Genomic DNA, 16656 nt, shown 5'->3' with positions numbered 1-16656 from the left:
CCCGTCATGTTTTAGATCCATCCATCCATCTATCTGTTCACACATTCTTGCTTTTTCTCAGATTGCACCTGGCCCTCAGACAAATCAGTGTTTATTCTCTTCCAACTACCAAGGTCCAGATAGTTGTGGCGATAGGGCTCACTGGAGTGGGATGTGAGATGGGGGGGGGTAGGGCGAGGCACAATATTGTACAGTGCTAGGAGTGTTTTGGTGGAAGGATATTGAAGAGCTTTTTCTACCATTGATGTGGAACCAAGATGAATTCCTTACTTTGAAGGAATATGATTGGAACCACAACCCCCTTTTTTTTTTTTTTTTTTTTTTTTTTGGTACCCTGTATAACCATCCAAGTTTCCTCAATGGTGTTGGAGACCCTAGATTGGGCCAGTCTTTGAGGGGCTGTGAGAGTGACCTTAGCAGAGGAACAGTAAGGTACCATCCGAGAAAGGAGAGCCGCTTGAACTTCAAAGAGCACCGAGCTTCAGTTTCCAAAGCCTTAAGTTGCAAAATGTTTGGAGGAGGTTTTTTGAGGCGTCTCCCTTTTTTTTTTTTTTTTTTTTTACAGCGTGTGAAGCTGTGTGTGGGTCCTCACCAAGCCTGGCCAGCCTTCAGCTGTTAGGCTATTTTGTGTGATGTCCAGTCGCTGTTGCTGTGTCTCAACTCCTAGAGAGGACTCACCGGGAGTGAGCGAGGAAGAGTGTGTTTGTATGAGTGAGTGTGCGCATGTGTCCATCGGTGAGACAGGGTTTTCCTGAATTCTGAGTTGAAGACTGGACAGGGTTTTTTTTTTTTTTTTTTTTTCTTTGTTTTTTTGGGGCAGGGATGGGGAGGGGGGTTGGAGGAGGATTTAAATTAAGAATTTAAAATTGCCACTGTATAGAAATCAATCTGATTTACTTCATTCTCTGTATCTATTTGTTGCGTTTGTTTTTGACTTGAGAAAAAATAAAAAGTTTTACTACATTTGTGGTTCTGTCATTACTATTTCTCCCTTGGTCTGTCAAATGTATGTATAGACCCTTTCAAGAGTTCCATTATCAGCATCATAATTGGCCCCACAAGGCTTCCGTTTTAACATTCCATATGTTATCTTAATGCAGAGGAAGTAGACTGGGAACCAAATAGAACGTTCAAGCATTGTTTGTTTTTTATTGTTGAAAGGGTCAATATAGTAAATGTGAAGCTTTGTTTGGGGCCACATATCTCACTCACCTAATGCTTGGCCTGCCAAACTATAATGGGAGCTACCTTTTAAAATAAACTTGCACCTTAGCCAATCTAATTCTATGATGAATGTTTTTACAGACTTTTGAATTGGATTCTTGATTGAATTCTGATTGAGGCCATTTGCCCTTGAGGTTGATGCTTGCTTAAATGTTTAATAACCACTGTTCACACTTGACCAGTGTTGTCAACTTATTGGACACACCCTTCCATTGTAAGGGGCTATTTTAAACCTTGGTGTCCCCATACGTGTTAATGCAGTTGGACGCATTTCAGTGAAAACACATAAGTCCCTGAATCTGATCCCAAAGGCCTCATTACACTTTCAAATTAGTCTCACACTTAATTTGCTTAAATTAGTGTGGCTGTTAGGCTAATAGCATTGGTGGTGTGGGTTTACTATTGCAGGCTGGTGTCACGACCACGGTGGCAACCAACATCAAGTTGTTGTGACAAGATGGCTCATTCCCCCGGTGACTCATGCCAGTCATGTGTCTGTTTATCCCATTTGGTTTCCTTGGGTGCCCCCTATGGGTCTCCATAGGAACCATGTATTCTGCTTATTCTGTTTTCCACTTGCAGTATCACTTCCTTATAGGTCTGATTAGTGGCATGGTTAACTGGCAGCTCTCCTTGTTATTGGGGGCCAAGCAGCAAAGCTGCGAAGGCACCCATTGAGTTACTAGCTTTTCCTATTATTATTACACTTCCGCCATTGGAGTCTATGGCAGCCCATAGAACGCCTGGCTAAAAAGTGCAGATTTTTTGGCAGAAAGTTTCTGGACACTCCACTGACCACTCACACTCATTTACGGACCTCTAAACCCAGCCGTATAGTGCCACCAACAGGTCAAAATCTGGCCGAAAATTGAACCGCTGGGTCTAAAGTTATGAAATTCGGCACACTGATTCAGCACTGTCCCATGATCGCTCTCACCAATTTACAGAACTCTATGCCCAACACTCTAGCGCCACCAATGGGTCAAAACTGGATTGCATTAACGCATGTGATCATTGAACGGTGCATCCGATTTTCACAAATCAAGCACTGTTGGAATCCCTGGACCGACCTAAGTTCAATGACTCCTATTACGTCACTTTCCGCCATATTGGACCTCCGCCATATTGGATTTAGTCTAAAATCTATGAAAAGTTTCAGCGTTCACAAATTTCATCCGATTTTCACGGAACTTGGCGGAGATGATCTTCTGCCCGAACCGCAAAAACGATTTGTTTGCCCGTGACAGCCAATCAAATACGGCGACGAAGCCGCCAAACAGGAAGTGGACTAACATCTCCGTGACGCTTTGAGTTAACATAACAAAACTTGATACCATTAGTCAGGACAATGTCCCAATCACTCACAGCAATTTTTATGCATATACATTGAACGGCTCTAAGCGCCACCACCAGTTCAATGCTGGACATGCGTTCATCGGCGTGATCCTTGACTCTTTTGTCTGATTTTCACAATTGAGGTAGCGTCTGAATCCTTGGACCATCCCGAGTTCATCTACCCCTATCCCGTCACTTTCCGCCATATTGGACCTCCGCCATATTGGATTTAGTCCAAACTCTACGAAAAGTTTCAGCGGTTACAAATTTCATCCAATTTTCACAGAACTTGCCTTCCAGATGGCAGCAGTACAGACGCTGCTGTGCTTTCTTCACAAGGGCTGTGCAGTTGGTTGCCCAGATGATGAAAAAAGACTTGTTTTGCATAGAGGCAGCATTCAATCTGTAAACTTTCTGCATATATCTATGCATGTATATTTGTCCTAACATGTGTGTATAGAGCTAGTTGTTCTCACACTAGAGAGAGGCACTGCAAATGAAAATTAAACTATTTGGCCTGAAAGGTTAGTCAGTTTAACAAGTTCATTCAGCATCCTGGATTCTCTTGAAATATCAGTCTTCCTCTTCATCTACCTCCAGCACATTCATTTCAGTCACTCCCTCTTCATTGTATTCTGTGTGATGTGTGCACTCTTGAGTGTGTGTTTAAGTGTGACTCATGCAGGGGGTTGGACTAACCCAGTGCAGGCTTGAACAGGAAGTATGTATGAAAGAGTTTTTCTCCGACAAATCTGCTCCCCTCTCAGACGCACCCTAAACCAGCACTCTTTCTCTTCTCTCAAAAACTACTGTAAGGTAGGTGCACAGCAGAACTCCAATACTTTGTTATTGTTTGTATTGGACTTCAATCTACTTTGTGAAAGTTTTGGATGTGCTTGTTTATTTTTCTCTTTTCTGTGTATGTTTTTTATCTCTTTTCTCTGGTCTTTCCACTGTGTCCCGCATGCTCTCTGTCATTCCTCATATTGTGTCTGCATTGTTTCCTGTCACTGGGTCAACATGAATAGCCTACTGGTTGCAGTGCTGACCCATGCCGCATGAAAGACTGGGCCCCTGACTCTTTCTCTCTTCCTCTGTCTCTCTTCTCCATCTCTTTTTAGCTATTTCTCTCTACAATCTCTCTCTCTCTCTATGCCACACCCAGCAGCTGCATCTTTTCATGTTGTGTGTGTCAGGGGAGTCAAGGCCTGAATGTAGCCTACCTTTTCATATTCACATTCCTCCTAACCATCTATAAACACTGTGTAAATTATTAGAATTATTTTTGAAGATTTTTTTTGTTCTTCACTCATCATTTTAAATGTCCTCTTTTTCCATATTTTTCACCACTTTTAGCCTGCTATAACCTGTGTTTTAGACTACTTTTGTCATGCTTTGTTCTTCTTTGAGGAGAAGGGGATGAGTGGATGGATGGATGGGACAGGCAGGCAGTAATTATCACTGTGGTGTTTAGCATTTGTCAGGAACCTGACTCTCTCCACCCCACCCCACTTCACCTGCCCCAACTACCCCACAGGGCGTCCTCTCCTCACGGCCGCTCGTATTATCACCCTGGCTCCGGTTACTGCCACATATAAGCTAACCAGGCCAGGTGAAGACACCGGCGCACACACACTCGTACACAGTCACACGTAGGCCTCCTCTCACACGGTCGGTCACTCACAGCCGGGCGCAGGAATGGAGCAGGAGTCAGGTACCGGGCCGGAGCAATTGGATGGGATCATACAGTTAAGTGGAACGGGGTTGTGTGTGTGTACCTGCGTGCGTTTGCTTGTTATCGTTTTCTTCAGTCGCCCCCAGTTTTATCTGCATTTCGCGAAGGGTTGTGCGTGGGTGCGCGCGCGCATGTGTGTGTGTGTGTGTGTGTGTTTTAACAGCGAGTGACAGCGAGCGAGAGAGATAGCACCAAAGCGTGTTGCTTTGCTTACGATCAGCCGGTGAGCCATAGGCTGTCAATTCACTTGGTTCATCGTCTCTGTGTTTTACTCTTCAAATATTTAGTCCGTCTACAGAACCCAAGCTTTCCCCAGCCTTTCCCCTCAAACAAATTAAATCATAGGCCTACCTGGTTTGTAGTTCAGTAGGTCATTGGAGGGGTATAAAATGTCAACAAGGGATGTTGTTTCAAGAAAGTAGGGCGATATTTGTGAAATAAGGGCGTGTGTTTTAGAATGCGTGATGTAAAGTTTAAAAAATATTAGGCCTACTTATAAGGAAACGGGTTGACGTGACTGAAGCCGTTTGTCGTTGTCTCTATACGCGCATTGTCTGACCAGCATGTGAGACCATTTCCGTTCTCTTTTAGTCTACTGCAACTGTTTCTCACCACCAAACTCTTTTTGGTGAGCTATGTGATACTACTGTCAGCTCTGTGGTCAAAATGCTCATGCTAGTCAGAGATGACAGTGCACCCCCGTTATTGTTTTCTCCTTGTGGTGTAGAAGGTTTGTTATTAAAGGTTTCTGTAGGTCAATGGCCAAGAATAATATAGGTGTAGCCTAGATGACAGGGGAAGCCAGGCTGACCACAGCTTGTTGGAAATGTAGAAGATTATGAATTTGTAGGGGTAGTAATGGTAAAGAAGAATGTTAAACTGGACTACGCTATTGTATTTTAAAGTGTAGGCGTAATTCCGACGAAAATTGACCCCAGGATGTTTTTCTGCATTAAAACACATCAAATAAGCTGTGGAGACAGTATTTTTCGTTGATCAACCACTACCGAGCTTGGCCAGTATATTGGCCCTATGTTTGTGTGGCTATTTTGTTTTGAATCTATGATCATTATAGGCATATAGGCATTATTAGAGAGATAGGCACGAAAAAAATACATTTTCTTCAAAATAATTTTTGTTCATCGCGCCCCACCTGCCATGCATCTATTCCCTAATAATGGGGCCTGTGAAAAGTTTGAGAACTACTGGCTTAGACTTGAAGTGAAGGTGGAGTCATTACTCAGTCACTGTGCAGCACAGTTGCATCTGTATGCATAGCCTACTGCATGGTCAAAAGTCTGTGGTTCCCTCTTGTCACAATATGTCTATAGGCTGATGTCTGGAAATCAGATAGGAACATCCAGCTTGAGGTGTATTGTTATCTTATGCTGATCTGATCTAGTTGATGGAACTATGAGTGACCATTTCTCCACTGTTTAAATAATAGCACTTGATTAAAACCAGAGACCCCCTCAAGCTATATTGCTGATGCACGGTAGCAATGTTTTTTTGTTTGTGTGTGTTGCGGTGAGTAAGATCTCAGTCTCCAAGCTGTGTGTGAATGTTGTTTGCCAGCTACTCAGGCCTTGTTTGGCCAGAGCACTCAAATACACTGGCAATCGGGAGAGTAGTGTTAAAGACCACTCCTAAAGTTACATAATAAATGGGAGAGAGCGACAGTAAGGGGGATGGACAGAGATAGAAAGTCTGATATCTATTGCAGTACTTGGCACATGGCACAATTAGGCATGTCTACACATGCCATATGTGTGTGTGTGTGTGTGTGTGTGTGTGTGTGTCTGTGTGTAGGTATTTAATGTGTTTTGGGTTGGGTCACAGCCAGTAAACCTGTCCCCACTCATTGCCCTGTGGCTGCTTACATAACAGTGATGCAGTACAACTCTCCTTTCTCTCATTCTTTCACCAGGACTTTCTTCTCTACTTCTGTCTGTCTCTCAGCACTCTGGCTCTGAGAATGCATAGTTATTTCCTCCGTTTACTCCTGCCCTCGGGGGGTCTATCCTTGCGTGACCCTGCACCATCTTCAGTACTGTCTCTGCCATTGCCTTGCGGCACAGCTGCCTCCTCCCTTTCACAGACTTCTGTCGCTGTTTCACACACTTCAACAAATAGATCATCATGGAAAAACTCCAAAAAGCATATTTTCTTTGGTTCTTTACCCCCGTCTTGCCTTTGTTCAGAAAAGGAAGTGATGGTGTTGCACAATGGAATGCAACACCATCACTTCCTTGTGTCATCTACTCTACCCTCTCTTCCCCCTCATTTCTCACGATTCGTTTAAACCTCACTTCACACTTCCACACTGGTCCCATCGTTCCCTCTCCTCTCTCTCTCTCTCTTCAGTCTCTTTTTCTTAACATTCTCTCTTTCTCTGTCTCTATAGAATGCTCCCTTTCCAAGCAGCGCCAGGCCAGTTTGGGCCCGAGGTGAATGAACCAGGCCTGAAATGTTGGCGCGTGGAGAAGATGAAGGCCGTTCCGCTAGAACCGGCCGAGTTTGGTGCCTTCTTCAACGGAGACTCCTACCTGGTTTTGGAGCACCGGGGAGACCAGGGGGCAGACCTCCACATGTGGATAGGTAAGGTCTATGTGGCTTATGCAGAGACTTGATTGAGAACACCACACCCATTGGAACCCTGTCCTTCTTGCTTCTGCCCATATATCTTATTCCATTCCCTTATCTTAGGTTTAATGCTAATCTGTTTCTTCGTGTTTGTGGAGCAAAGATTTGTGGACTAATAGTCAGTCAGTTGTCATGATATTTCATCTGTAAGACCTCCCTGGTGTCTGTATCTCGTTGTTTACTTAAACTGAGTCTTTAAATTTCACTTGCTCAATAGGTAGACCAAAAGACAAGCTGTGGCAAAGCTTTTAACTCTTTTTTTGGTTTTGATTCCCACTGACTGCGGTTACATGCACTTCAGTATCCCGGTTATTATCCCGGTTGTGGTCATATTCAGGATATGGTGTTCACATGATCACAGAGAAACCCGGTTTGTAATATCCCTGTATACATGATGAATACTAGTATCCCGGTTACCAACAATAAAGCACACCTAATCCCGGCTTCTAATCCAATTGCACGTTTGCATGAGAAACTGGGATAAGGTGTATACATGGAACAGTATCCTGGTTACACCTAGCATAACCGGGTTACTCAAAACAAGGGATTATCCGGGGTTTTGAAATAAGGATATAATGTTTACATGCTCAAATGCAAAACTGGGATACTTCAAAATCCTATAACCAGGATACTGAAGTGCATTTAACTGTAGTAACTATAAAGTAACAGAAAATGCTGCTTTTTATTGTTTTGTATTGTTTGTTCTTGTTTCTTTAAATGATAGCAGCTGCTTCTGAAATGTATTTAAATGATGTTGGATGGGTGTTTGAACTGTGAAGCTGATTGGAAAAAATAATAATTATTTAACTTTTTGACGAGTCATGGCTTGGTTGTCACCTGCGGTTTACAGAGGCTGGGCTAAAAACAGAGATGCTGTGAAAAGAGACGTGGGCTGCAATAAGTACATGTATCACAGGGTGAAGTAGCATTAGCGGAGTGGCGAGATGAACAGATAGTGAGAGAGGAAGGAGGGAGGAGAATAGGTAGAATAGCCCTGGCACTCTCTCTCTACTCTCGCTCTACTTATCCCCACTTCACTGATGGAGCAGCAGGTGAATGGTTCACTAAGCCCTCTGGCATACATGAGTGTGTGTGTGTGTGTGTGTGTGTGTGTGTGTGTGTGTGTGTGTGTGTGTGTGTGTGTGTGTGTGTGTGTGTGTGTGTGTGTGTGTGTGTGTGTGTGTGTGTGTGTGTGTGTGTGTCTGTCTGCATGAGCCCTGACTATTGACCAGTGACAGACAAGTGGACCAAAGGCTTAGTCATGACTGAGTTGACCCTGCATATGAGTGATGGGGGCAATTAAGGGATGACAATGAAAGTGAGAGAGAGAGAGGATGAGAGAGAGAGGATAGAGGGATGAAGTGGGGGAGAGTCCCAGGGGAAAAAGGGAAGGGCGGGTTTTGTGCCGGGCCCCATTAAAGATTCAGCAGGCCCGTTGCAGAGCTCCAGTGTGCCTGTTGTTTCCACCGTGTATCCGGTGCTTGGGTAACACTAAGCTGGTTGTCAGCGTGTGGATACCCCCATTGAACCATCTGCTCCAAGAGGGCCCTCTGATCGACCACCCCTCCTTCATCCTCCTCTCCTGTCCTCCTCAGCCCCTCGGCTTTTCACTGCCATGATGGCACTCTTTCTCTCTCTCTCCCACATGTTATGTCTCCCTCTCTCAGTGTCCCTCCTACCAATTTGATTTCCTGGCCTTAGCACAATCACATTCTCTAATTTAGTCACATTCACAATTGTGTCATTGTGTGTGTTTTTCGCTCCTGCCAGACAATATCACTTATCACTTATTTAGAACTTATCAGTGTTCTTTTTTTTCTGTTTTTGGTAGTCAAATCTCTTCCTCTATTTTCAGACCCTCTTGAATCCCTTTTATGAAATGTGATATTCACTTCTCTGTCTGGGAACTTACGCCTTATTTTTGTTTCATATCTTCTTCTCATCTTCTCACTTCCCTGTGAAGACCAAGACAAGACAAGACAAGACAAGAATGAGCAATGACGAAGGCCCTTGAAACATTTCCATACTTTTATGAATTCTCTCTTTTTTGTGTTCCCTCTTGTCTCTCTCTCTCTCTCTTTCTCTCTCTCTCTCTCTCTCTCTCTCTCTGTCTCTCTCTCTCTCTCTCTCTCTCTCTCTCTCTCTCTCTCTCTCTCTCTCTCTCTCTCTCTCTCTCTCTCTCTCTCTCTCTCTCTGTCTACCCCTTAGGTGAGAAGTCGTCTCGTGATGAGCAGGTAGCCTGCGCCATGTTGGCTACGCAGCTGGACAACTTCCTGGGCGGAGACCCGGTCCAGCACAGACACGTCCAGGGCTACGAGTCGCCAGAGTTCATGAATCTCTTCCCCCGAGGAGTCAGCTATAAGGTATGAGGACCGAGGTCTGTAGCTGATCAGCTTCATAGAAACTCCAGTGTGTGTGTACAAGTCCTCCAGTTACCCTGCTATCATAGAAATCAGTGGTTCTCAACCTGGGAGTCAGGATTCCCATGGGCGTTGCCAGAGTGTGCAAAAAAAATAACATACCGGTATTTCAATTTCAATTCTACATTAAACATCACTTTTCATCTGTTTTGTTTAATTCCCATTACCATTTCTAACACACACACATGCAAATGTTATCGACACTATAGGCAGCCTATATTGACAGTCTGGCCTTAGCTAAGAGTTGGTAATTTCACAATGGCAATAGCCTTTGTGGGCTAATAATTGTATGTCCTCCATGGCTGTCGTTCCATTAGCTGTGCATTGTTGCCGATGGTCAGGAATTGCTCAGTATCAGAGTACCTAACCACTCGGTGCCAAGTCAAAGCTTTAAAATGATCTGATACCTTCAAAAACACTCACCTTTCCACAATGACACACATCCTTCCAATGTTTCTACTGGTGAATGTTGCTATGCCTTCTGCTGTCGCGCATGTTACAGATTATGTTTCCTACAAGCTTGTTGTGGACATGAACTGGACACAGTGTGTAATTAAGCTAAGACGGGTTATTGGACAGATGGCAGAGGTCATCTTGAGGGTTAGTTTACACTTTTCAGATAGTGTGAATGACTTGTAGTGTGGAGAGTGTTGTGGTGAAGGCTATTTAGAATTATATGCACCCTTATGATGGCTGTATGATAAAATCAACAAAATGTCCTAAATCCATTTGTGTTGGCAGCAAGTTCTCTTACATATTTAGGTGATTTTGAATGAACTGGTACTGGACACTGGTTTCTATTTAATCTCCATAGTAAATAGTTCTACTCTAATAGTTTGTGTGCTTGACAGAGTCGATGAGCATTCTGAAAAGTCGATGAGCATTCTGAAAAGTAGCCGTGACAGTGCAATAACATGTAAAAGTAAAATATGTGTACTAACTGGATTTCATAACTGCATGTTCCCCGAGACCTTCATGTTCAAGAACGAACTGACCCCAATCTCTTAGTTTAAAATGTTTTATTTGTTTTACTACTGATTAAGATATTTTGGGTGATCTGTCAGAAAGGAGGTCTTCTGAGTGAACACCCAAAACATTCTGTACTTCTAACTGCTGCTTAGCAACAACCACAAATGTGTTTGTCACTCTCCTGCTCTTCTTCCTCTTTGCGACCACTTGATCTTTCGACTCGATAACGTTGTTGTGTTGCATGCTGTGAGTTTATTAATGTTAAAGACCTGACACATTCTCATACATGTGATGAATAGAGATATTTTTTATCCCAAAATACATCTCTAAACGTAAATTAAGTGATTCATAACGTCATGCTCGAGGCCTTCATAAATTAAGTGATTCATAACGTCATGCCCGAGTCCTTCATAGTCAAGAACAACCAACCATCTGTCTCTTGGTTTAAACTGTTTTAGTTTAGATAATGATCAAGATATTTTAAATGATCCGTCAGAAAAAAAGTTATTCCTTTCTGTACTTGTAGCGGTGACCACAAATGTGTTTGTCACTTTCCTTACAACCACTTGAACTTTTCACTTGATAATATGGGTGTTGCCTTCTGTGTAAAGTTTATTTATGTTGAAGACCTGACATTTTCTCTCATACATTTGAGGAGATATGTTTTTATCCCAAAAGACATGCCTATTTTAAAAGATGATATTTAATTTTCCTCTGATATTTAAACTTACGTAATGTTTTCCAGTGTTTATTGTATTTGTTTCTCTACTTTCTCTACTCTACTCTAATTTACTTGAATTTTCCTTTGGTGTGAGGTCTGTGTTTATTATGGGATGTGCTGCTATAACAGCTGGCTCATGGGCCATTAGATAAAACATCTATGTCTTTTTCATACAATGCAACATGACTGGTTTAGCTGGTAAGCCACTTACCCCACAATCTACTTGCAAATGTCAGAGTTGAGTATATTCTCTGCCATTTTGCAAGATAAAAAATGAGCAAGAATGTGAATAATCAATATGATTAGGGAGCTTTTACAGTGGCCCAAACGACACCTCACTCCTCCTTCTCTCTTTCTCACTCTCATAGGAAGGAGGAGTAGAGTCTGGGTTCAGGAGAGCCCAGTCGGGTTCGGGTCCTATCCAGAGGTTGTACCAGATCAAAGGCAAGCGGAACATCCGGGCCAAAGAGGTAGACCTGAGCTGGCACAGCTTCAACAAAGGGGACTGCTTCATCCTGGACCTGGGGAATGTAAGGAGGACACTAGGGCTCTTTCAGACTGACATTGGAATGCCTGTATTCATGCAGACCTGCTAGCCTTCTAGAATGCCTGTGTGATTCTGTCTATGGGATTAGAAGCAAATCCCAGTTCTTCTGACTCGGACATTCCAAGCATTTTTTTTGAGAACATTAGGGACAGGGAGTGGAGTTCTCTAGGTGTGTCAGGCCACCAGTCCCAACATACAAATGCATACTGCATGCTTTCAAATGACTTCAAATTGGCATCTACATGTATTTACATGGCAAAATTCTCATTTAGGTAAAATTAGAAGAAGTATCTGTGCACTGCATTAGAAGCTCCCAGAATCTTTAATTCATATGTAGGTTAACATTAATTCATACGCAAACGTTGAGTTTCTGGGAGCTAATAAATACAATGTGCAGATCTTCGTTTTGATTTTTTACCTTCAGTTTGAGTTTTGATCTAGCACCTGTAAACGTTTGTTTTTTTTATGTGGGTAGCCTACCCTGCACTTTGCTTGGTCTTTGGAAATGCTCACTGAGGAAGTGAGCACTCTTGCTCTCCTTGCTTTCAGACCATTGTGTCCTGGATTGGCTCGCAGGCCAACATCTTTGAAAAGCAGAAAGTGCGAGAGATCGCCACGCTGATCCGGGACACGGAGAGACACGGCAAAGCCCAGATCACCAACGTCACAGAAGGAGAAGAGCCGCCCGAGATGATGCAGGTGCTCATCCTGAACCTCACTTCTACTTTTAGTCAATCTGTCTGTTTTCACTCTCGCCATGGTTACGCCATGAATCACAGATTGAAGAGTTTGGTTCCAAAATGCTATATCCACCATTTTAATGAATTTTCATAAATATTTTTTTTTTACATTTTGTTTTCCAAATAATTTCAGTAGAAATATTTTTTGGTATTGTTATTTGATTTATCTTCAATTTGATTGATATTTCCTGGAATACACAATTAAATAGCATGACTTTTTAATGTTTTTTAAGATAGATATTATAGCGTTTTGGAACCAAACTCTTCAAATATCAGTCGTTCTTTTGCAATAGTGATTGCAATAGTGACTGTTGACCACCATAAATACAGTATTATATTAGACAGTTGCTACTGTCTAATAGTCTAAAGATGCTACTGTCTAAAGATGCTATGCTACTGCTCATGTAATGAATGTTACAGTATTCCAGTCTAGTGTGTGGCTTGCCAATAGCAATATCAAGAGTCTTGTATTGTATCTTTGGTACATTCATGAGTCGTGACCCTGTGCATCTGGCGCTTGTCATTTGTGATTGACAGGTGCTGGGCCCAGTGCCAGAGTTAAAAGAGAGCACACCAGAAGAGGACAGCAAAGCTGATGCCTCTAACTCCGCCTCCCTCTACAAGGTATTTAGGCAATGCCCTGCTCAGCAAAAACTCTCTACACTTTAAATATTTAATTGTGTTTTGGGAAGGATATATGATTTACTGATTTAAAAAAGTAATTTACATTTACATTTGGCCCTCAGAAAAAAGTCAGAAAATAAAAGCACATTGTAATGCAGACTATAAATGTATTCAATAGGGCTCAAAAATAAAGGTTCAGATACTTCCGTCTGTTGACATGGTACATAAAATGGCTTTGTTATAATATCCATATGAAAGCCTAGATAAGGACTGTTTGTGCTCTTGTAGGTGTCTGATGCAACAGGATCGATGAAGCTCTCTAAAGTGTCAGAGAAAAGCCCGTTTGCCAAGGACCTCCTGGTGCGCGATGACTGCTTTATTCTTGACAATGGAGCCAATGGGAAAATTTTTGTGTGGAAAGGTGAGTAAAACATTTTTAAATACTTCCCTCTACGCATCACACTATCTGTAAATCTACAATAACTGATCAAAATGTCACACTCATCTTTTATGTTAGTATGCATTACATGCATGCACATTTAAACTGAGAGCAGGAGGCGTCTGAGTTTTCTTTTGTAATTTTATTTTTGACATATTACATGATTGACAGGAATGGGAGCCAATGCTGAGGAGAAGCGGGAAGCTCTAAAGATGGCTGATGATTTCATTCAGCAAATGAACTACCAAAGAATGAAAACTCAGGTCAGTTAAGGCCCATGGCATAGGGAAGGCATACCAGTAGTGATCTCTATCCTGTGAATAATGTGTTATTAATTCTATAAATTAATGATTAAAAGTTAGCCTGATTATCATATATCTTACTCAGATATATCCTCTTATAGTATTAAGCGTTGATAATTCTGAATTAGGGGCATTCAGCTAAGTATAAGTATATTATATACTCCCGTGAGGGAAATTTGGTCTCATTTGCATTTGCATTTATCCCAATCCGTGAATTAGTGAAACACACACAGCACACAGTGAACACACAGTGAGGTGAAGCACACACCAATCCCGACGCAGTGAGCTGCCTGCAACAACAGCGGCGCTCAGGGAGCGCAGTGAGGGGTTAGGTGCCTTGCTCAAGGGCACTTCAGCCATTCCTACTGGTCGGGGTTTGAACCTGCAACCCTCCGGTTACAAGTCCGAAGCGCTAACCAGTAGGCCACGACTACCCCCAATGTATGTAAAAAAAAGCTATGTAAAAAGGTCCTACATTTTCCACTTAACAACATGAATACTTCACAATATTACTCTTCCTAAACACACCAATACAGCAATCTTTATTTCTAGATTAGTGCACCACAAGCAGTCAAGTGCAGTTAAAGTGTTTAAGCAGGTAGGTGTGTGCAGGTGTGTGCCGTAATGTGGGTGTCTTTACTGTGCATTTCCTGTAGGTGGAGATCCTTCCCCAGGGCAGAGAGACTGTCATCTTCAAGCAATTCTTTCAGAACTGGAACTAAAGTGCCCCGGCAATCCAAGCATATGTTGCACTCGCTCAAAATGTTGAATCAATGTTAAAATAATAATAATACCAGTATCTCTGCCGTCACCACTGGTATAATGAGTAAATTGTAAGTGTCAGCAATGAAAGGCCCAAATGTATTTTGGGTTTGTAATAGGCCTATATGTATATATTGAGAAGGAACAGAGAGAACAATTATGTGACCGTGTGGGCAATTGTTACATTGCTGAGGTTCACTGCAGTAAAGGGCCAGATGAGCTACACTGGTGTGTGTACGCCATAGTAACACAAGACAGCGACTCAACTGCTTGACTCAGTTCAACTGCCACTTGCTTTCACAATTATCGATTAAGGTTGTTGTTTTACTGCATTAAAGCCAATAATGTTTCACACAGCTAATGGCAATACCTGTCTTTTTGTCTAAACCTATTTTTGGAGGGAGTTGATTTCAGTGTATTAACATATTCATTTGGCCAATATTTTCTCCGACTTACAATGAAGAGAGGAATAACGACGCAGTAGGCCTACTAAGTTATGAGACCTTTTAGATGCTTCAGCTCTTTGCGGTCATTCACCTCAGATTTATTTCCTTATCATAAACACTTGCCCTATATGCCATATAGGTTTTTCCGAGGCTTTCCAAGCATATGACTCCTAGCAAGATAGCAGATAATTCGTTTTTTTCTCTCCATGGCAATCATCTTAACAGATATAGCCCAATCCTCAGGAGTGGTAGGCTATGAGTCACTAGGGCTTACAGTATGTCAGCTAGAGGTGGTTTAAGGTGAGCAGCTGCTGCCATGTAGGCATGTAAGTATTATGTAAAGCTGCAGTTGGCAAGATTTTTTTGATCATATTCACTGAAACCAACACTATGCTCCGACAGAACATCATAAATCAGCCGGTTTTAGAAAAAACCCTGCACTTCTACCTCCACCTAGACCGGTTCTTCTGGTCCAATCAGAGCAGGGCTGTGTGATGACTGTCACAAACTCGATGAGAGGGTGCTCGGTGGTAGTGGGGGAGGGGCATCAAAGTTGCAAACATTCAAAATTTTGGCTAAGTCCCCTCAATCTGTCAGACTTAGAATAATACCTTATCCAGGGGTAGAAATGTTGGGTTCTATGAAGCCTCCCCTCCCGAAATGCTAGGGGGGTCCATCATGGGCATAAAGTGTTTTGTGTTAAAACGTTTTGTCCCCTGTACTGATAGCCTACTGAATCGAAACTAGTAGTCAAAATCACGCACAGACTGATAATCGGGACATTTTCCCGGTTGACTGCGGTGTTCCTTCTGCGGTCACGGCCCCTGAAATGAGACAGGCCTAGTGTGTGTGTGACATGTATTAGCACTAGCAACGACAGTAGGCCTACTGACACTACAACTGCATTAGAGCTACAAAGTAACCTTGTGGGGGAAAAGGTGCACAACACATGCACAACCCCTAGCATGCCACTTCACAAAGTCACGTAAAGAGCTGGGAGCAAGGAAAGTGCCACACTAGGCGTTGTGAACTATATAAATTAACTAGATGCTACCTGCTCAATTAGCACAAGCTAAAACATAGACATCCTAAAGCTAAAATAAAACAGTATATTATACAATAGGCCTACTCGAACCACCTTGCTTACTGCTTATTGTCTTTGCACCTTGCTTATTGTGTCAGAAGATTCATATGATTTAAATGGTGTGGCTTACATAGGCTGTGTTGCAGAACTGTTTAGATTTACATATAAGTTGGTTCAATATTGCAAACAACTGATCTATATTATATTTTTATCATGTCTGCTTGCGGACCGCTTGGGATAGCTTGCGGACCACTTTGAGAAACACTGATGTAGGCCTATATGGGCTATTTGCCTAATGGAATGTTCATTCTGAATTTAATTAGGCTGAAACATAGTCTATTTGATATGTTAGATTGACCAACTGATGTCTGATAGGCTCTAGATTACATTTCTGACAGATGGGAACAGACAGAGAAAGGTTGAAGGAAAAAGACTGCATGGACCCATAGACAATCAGAGAAACCCCCCTAACAATAGGCTACAAACCTAATTAATGTTTAGTTTAGTGTAGTGTGTTTTGTTGCCTGTCCATCCCTGATCTAAGGTGCTTCATTTTTAACTTCCAGGGTAATTAGATAAAAGCTATGATAGCTTGCGTAACGCTTGTGTAACACCCTCATACTTAGGCTAATGTTGCAGTTGGCTTGTTTATATAGGCTTGTTTG

The 16656-nt window shown here is 42.4% G+C and overlaps 1 protein-coding gene across 2 annotated transcripts; it reads left to right on the top strand.

Annotated features, from left to right (window-relative positions):
- The first annotated feature begins 3293 nt into the window (after positions 1-3293).
- Positions 3294-14817, top strand: capgb (capping protein (actin filament), gelsolin-like b). 2 transcript variants are annotated; one of them, XM_048236300.1, is made up of 9 exons: positions 3294-3375; positions 6699-6892; positions 9146-9300; positions 11416-11577; positions 12144-12293; positions 12872-12958; positions 13247-13379; positions 13569-13660; positions 14356-14817. In XM_048236300.1, the coding sequence occupies exons 2-9, from the start codon at positions 6700-6702 to the stop codon at positions 14419-14421; spliced, it is 1038 nt and encodes a 345-aa protein (XP_048092257.1). In that variant the 5' UTR covers positions 3294-3375; position 6699; the 3' UTR covers positions 14422-14817. The 2 variants fall into 2 exon arrangements, with proteins under 2 accessions (XP_048092257.1, XP_048092256.1); XM_048236299.1 differs by having other exon boundaries at positions 3330-3370.
- Positions 14818-16656: the final 1839 nt, after the last annotated feature.

The sequence above is a fragment of the Alosa alosa genome, chromosome 24 (assembly GCF_017589495.1).
Source record: "Alosa alosa isolate M-15738 ecotype Scorff River chromosome 24, AALO_Geno_1.1, whole genome shotgun sequence".
Taxonomy (NCBI): domain Eukaryota; kingdom Metazoa; phylum Chordata; class Actinopteri; order Clupeiformes; family Clupeidae; genus Alosa; species Alosa alosa.
The sequence above is the reverse complement of the archived record's forward strand: the minus strand, read 5'-3'. Positions and strand labels throughout refer to the sequence as shown.